At 34.2% G+C, this 5,617-nt stretch overlaps 1 protein-coding gene across 1 annotated transcript in view; it reads right to left on the bottom strand.

Annotated features, from left to right (window-relative positions):
- LOC102834521 (chromosome unknown open reading frame, human C4orf40) overlaps nt 1-2,583 on the bottom strand; it is a 4,536-nt gene extending 1,953 nt beyond the window's left edge. The window contains exons 1-2 of the mRNA XM_006873788.1: nt 2,533-2,583; nt 909-932 (exon numbers count right to left, since the gene is read on the bottom strand). Of these exons, the coding sequence (XP_006873850.1) occupies nt 909-932; nt 2,533-2,583 (75 nt within the window). The remainder of the gene's footprint in view (nt 1-908; nt 933-2,532) is intronic.
- Nucleotides 2,584-5,617: the final 3,034 nt, after the last annotated feature.

Below are 5,617 nucleotides of genomic sequence, written 5' to 3'. Positions count from 1 at the left end.
AGAATCCTGGTGTGGAACCCTGGGATAATGCACTGGACTGAAAGGTCAGTTTGAACCCCAAGGTCGGTGATTCAAACTCACCAGCTGCACCTTTGAAATACTATAAGGGTTGCTATGACTCAGAGCTGACTCAATGGCAATTAACAACAACAACTACCTAGTAAGCAGTCAGTGAAAATTGGAAATATATGTGTTAAGTTTTAAAAATTATGGGATTTATTAATATATATATTTATACATGAATATTTAAAAGAGCTCATTACAGTAAAATAATATGTTCCTCAATTATTTTTCTAGTTTTTCAAACAATCTCATAAAATTACAAAATTATTTTATGTTTTTCGAAAGGAAATCCTATTTTAATGGAATATTAATAATGGAAGTAGCTTTCACCATCTTAAAATACAGATATAAACAAGAATTAATATTTTTTACCTCTTCACTTGATGATACAAATTTCTAAAACAAATAAGAAAGATAATGTTGTTGTTAGATTTTACATAACTAAAATAATCTATATTTATATTTCTGTATACGTACTGAGTGAACAATACCGAAAAAACTGAATAATTTGAAATTTTCATTCTTAAACATTGTAATTATTTACCTTTTTAGTTTTTCTTTAACTATGTTGCAAACCATAAAAACTTTATTTATACTCTAAGGAATGTGTACTTAATTAATGCTCTTAATGTAAAGGAATAAAAACTTTATAGTAAAAATATTTAACATAAATACAATTGTATTTTAAAAATAGTTTATTAGCAAATCAGAAAAATTTGAAAGCATTAATATTTTATCAGCAAGGTTATACAGTTTTGCATTTTAAAGAAATCAGAGTTTCTAACTATAAAGTATACTTCAATGTAAAAAAAAAAAGTATATATATGAAAAAACAGAATTTTTACCTCACCAATGAAGGGGAAACGCTTCTAAAGCAAAGGAAAAAATGCTTTAAAATGAATATACTCAGATTTCTATATTGTTAAATGCTTTATAAAGCTTTATAAAGGAGTAGAGTGTCTCCATAATATAGGCAGTGGACTATGAACCGCAAGGTCTGTGAGTCAAGTCCGCCACCCGCTCTTTGGGAGACAGACAAGGCTTTCTGCTCCCGCAAGGATTTAAAGTCTCAGATACCCTATAAGGGGTCACCATGAGCAGGATCCGACATGACAACGTTTAACAACAACATAGTCTTACAATTATTATGTTTTATTTTTAATATGAAACACTGTATGTATTGTTTGTTTATTTTTATTTTCATCAACTTCATAATTTTATATTTTTGACCTAGATAATTACATCAGAAAGTTTTAGTTTGGATGGATTTTGGGTTGTATTATTCTACATATGCACAAATCTCTATCATATGAATAAACACTCATCTTTTTCTTCATATAGCTGGATTAGGAGTGAAAAATTTCAAACCCTTTTCCAAGTGTGTTTTAGTTTGCTATATTCTCTTTTGCCTACCAGATTTTGCATGCAGTTGTGTGTACTTTTTTTGTGTTGTATGTTGGCAACTCTTTACAGTTCCAGAAAGACTACATATCCACATTTTTTCAATGATCATTTCTTACTTTAGAGTCTCATCTATTTATACTACATTGAAGCATTGAAGGTCATTAAATATCATTGAGGATTCTTTGAGACTCTACATAACCAGGTGTTAGTTCTTCATTACCAGAAGAAGTCAGCTTGCTATAATTTGATGATGTTGATGTTGTAATCAGCTTTCTTAAAATTGTTGATGCTACATGCCTTCAAGTTGGTCCAATTCTTGCCAATCCCATATAGAGTTTCCCAAGAGTGGCTGATAGGTTTGAACCACGGACCATGTTGTTAACAGTACTTATTCATCAGTGCCACACCACCACACACACACACACACACACACACACACACACACACACCCTTTTCTTTTTATTAGTTTTCTGTATGAAAAGGACACATTAAATGTCTGTGTATGTGAGTAGCCATGTAACATTAGATCCCAATGTTTGTTTTATATAACCATATATATAACAATATATATAATATATATAATTTATTTATTTATTTATTTATATGTATATGTATGTGAGTTTATATGTAAGCTTAAGGTTAGTAGTTCAAAACTATCAGCAGTTCCATGGGAGAAAGATGAGGTTTTCTGCTCCCATAAAGATTTACAGACTTGGGAACTCTTCTATACACACTCTTCTATATGTATTTATACATGGTGGTGGTGGTTATACACACACACACACACACACACACACACACACACACACATGCATGCATATATATAAGACTTCTGCGTCTCACTACATTAAAAAAAAATTCACCTCTTTTCTTAGCTGTTACCTGTTTTAAAGGAACTACAATTTTACTATTTTGATTTAAAAACTTTGTTTTGAAAAAATGAGCACAAAACTCTTCATGCTCAATCACATGTATCACTGATGCAAAAATAGCGTATCACTAACACTAATATCTATTATTAATTGATAATTGTACTACTACGGTTTTAAAAGTACAATTACTCACCCTCTTTGCAAGAGCAACACACACAATGCAGGCCCAAAGTAGAAGTTTCATTTTGATCAATCCTATGAACATTAATATTGTAAATTGGTTTCAGAAAATATACATTTTTAAGTTATTTTTCTTCTCCTATAGAGAGACAAAACACTATGAGTTTATTGTTCTGAACTAGAAAAACTCTGAACAGATAGAAAGATGAGGCTTTCTGATCTCTTAAAGATTTACAGCCTCGGAAACCCTGTACAGGGTTGCTATAAGTCGGAACTGACTCCACGACAAAAAAAAACAACAATTGAATTATTGCCATGATGTGGCGCTGTAGGATAAGCACTGGACTGCTAACCGAAAGGTTGGCAGTTCATATCTAACAGCAGCTCTTGGAAACGGTATACAGGGTAAGTATGAGTTGGAATCTACTCGACAGTACTTAACAACAGTGTTATTGTAGTTAGTGTTGTTGAGTCGGTTCCAAATCATCGCGACGTCATATAGGGTTTCCGAGAAGCGGCTGGTGATCTTGAACCGCTAACTTTGAAATTCAAACCGACCTTGCAGTCTAGCTCATTATCTCGCAGCGCCACACCAGGGCATGCTGTTGTTCTTGTTATGTGCTGTGGAGTCACTCCGACCCATAGCGACCCTATACAGGGTTTCCGAGGCTGTAAATCTTTACGGGAGCAGAACACCTCATCTTTCTCCCGCGGAACAGCTGGTAGTTTCGAACTGCTGACTGTAAAATTAGCAGCCCGATTTGTAACCACTACGCTACCAGAGCATAGCAACATTGAATTACTGTATGACCTAACAGGAATGGCACTAACACCCAAATTTTCTTTTGGCATATCTCCTTCAACAATTGGATTGTGATTAAACTGTCTTTAAGTGGAAGTCAATTTGTTTAGTTATTTAGGGATACATTTTGCAACAAATTTTTCCTGGAGGGTTCACCAAGAAATCGAATTCTTAAAAGTAAACCTTTTATGAATGCCTTATTGAGATTTTCTTCTTTATGACTTCAGTGTGAGATTGGTATTAACTACCTGGAAAATTTTTCAGGCCTAAAGATTGGCCCAGGATCAGGCAGTGTTTCGTTCTGCTGTGCATAATAAGGTCGGTATGAGTCGGCACCGACTCCATGGCACCTAACAACAACAAAGTTTTTGTGATCATGTCCTTTGGTATAAACCTTAAGACCTTTGATAAGCAGTTTTACCTCAATCTTTGTAAAGTAGGGAGGCAGCATATATATTCAGATGTATGTCTTGATTTTCTTCAGAGATTATGTAACAGGTCTCTAGTTGGTTTATTATTAAAATTTATAACTTTTGTCCTCAGCAGAAACATAATCTCTACTTCTATTAAAAAAATGTAAAACATGCAAGGATGTTTATTATAGCATTTTTTTACAATATGGAATTGTGAAATAATAAAAATATCTGGGTAGTGATTATTGATTAAGCAGTTAATGGCATATCAAAATAATATGTTGTTCATCTAGTAAAATATGGTATAAATATATATTAATAAAATCAGATTTATGAGCTATTACTAATAGTATACTTATATGCTAAATATATTAAAGGTATTTTATGGATAATTTTTTAGTTTGATGATGACTGATAGTTTTTAATATCTCCATATCCTGTACTTTTTGTGAAATAAGAATGTATTATTTGTATGCTAAATCTAATTTGAAATTCCAAGTTTTATGATAAAAGGCTTTGAGAGCTTTCCTGTTTCACTCTGACAATAATCTAACCTGTAAAAAAACTGGAAGAATCCCTGAAGTTATAAACACCATTCATTTACCCAAACTTTCTTTGTTATTGTAACAACCATCACTTACTTTTTGGACATACATATTAAATGAATTTTGTTATAATGCATTTTGGTGTCATACAACTGGGATTTTTGAGAGACAATTTAAGAAAAGAAGATATTTCTATTCTGAAATTGTAAAGATAATGAATTGAAAAAAAAAAAAAAAATTCCATCCAATTGATTCTGAGTGTTGACTTGACGTGTAACAGAATTGCTTTCTTCAGATTTTACTAGGTGTGAAGCCGACTGGACAGCACTTAACAATAACAACAAAATCTCTACTGGTATAGATTGACAGATCTTTCTTCCATTGAGCTTCTGCATTGGTTCAAACTGTTAAATTTTAAGTTAGTTGTTGCTGTTAAGTGCCAATGAGTCAGTTTGACTCATAGCAACCTTGTATAGGGTTTTGAGGAGCAGCTTGTGGGTTTGAACTGCTGACCCTGTGGTTCACAGTCCAATGCTGATCTTACAATGCCACACCAGGACTCCATTAGATCTGTACTTCACTCTATTTCTACCTGAGTAACACTGAAGGAATTTCTGACAGGTCCCCAAACCTGGACTTTTCTTGAGCTATTTGCATATTTTAATGTCTTCTCTTATGGTTGTTGTTGTTGTTGTTGTCAGGTGCCATCGAGTCGGAACTGACTCATAGTGACCCCATGCACAGCAGAATGAAACAATGTCTGATTCTTTCTCACTACCTCTCTACCGCTGCCACACTTGATGCCATCAATGATGCTACCTGACTGATCCATCTCATTGGGGGTCTTCCTCTTCTTCTCTGACCCTCCATCTCACCCAACATGACATCCTTTTCCAGCGACTATTCCCTCCTGACAATATGTCCAAAGTATGAGAGACAAAGTTTAGCCATCTTGGCCTCCGAGGAGCACTCTGGCTGCACTTCTTCCAAAACAGATCTATTGGTTCTTTAGGCAGTTCATGGAACTTTTAGTATTCTCTTGTTGTTAAGAGCTGTCAACTCAGTCCTGAATCACAGAAATGTTGTATACGGTTTCCAAGGAGTGGCTATTGAGTTTGAACCACTGACCTTGTGGTTCAAACTGACTTTGCAGCCCCATGCTTATCCTAAAGCACACATCAGGACTCCTTAATGTCTTATAGATATTCTTGGTTTTGCATTTATTTTCGCTCTTTGGCTAACAGGAGTATCAGAATCAGATATGCTGTCCTTGTTTAGCACTCCTCAGGATATTATGGCACCCCGTTTAGGGCTGCTTATTTTGTCCTGGTGTGGTGT

Source organism: Chrysochloris asiatica, unplaced genomic scaffold (genome assembly GCF_000296735.1).
Source record: "Chrysochloris asiatica unplaced genomic scaffold, ChrAsi1.0 scaffold00254, whole genome shotgun sequence".
NCBI classification, from domain to species: domain Eukaryota; kingdom Metazoa; phylum Chordata; class Mammalia; order Afrosoricida; family Chrysochloridae; genus Chrysochloris; species Chrysochloris asiatica.
This window is presented reverse-complemented; position numbering and strand designations above follow the sequence as displayed.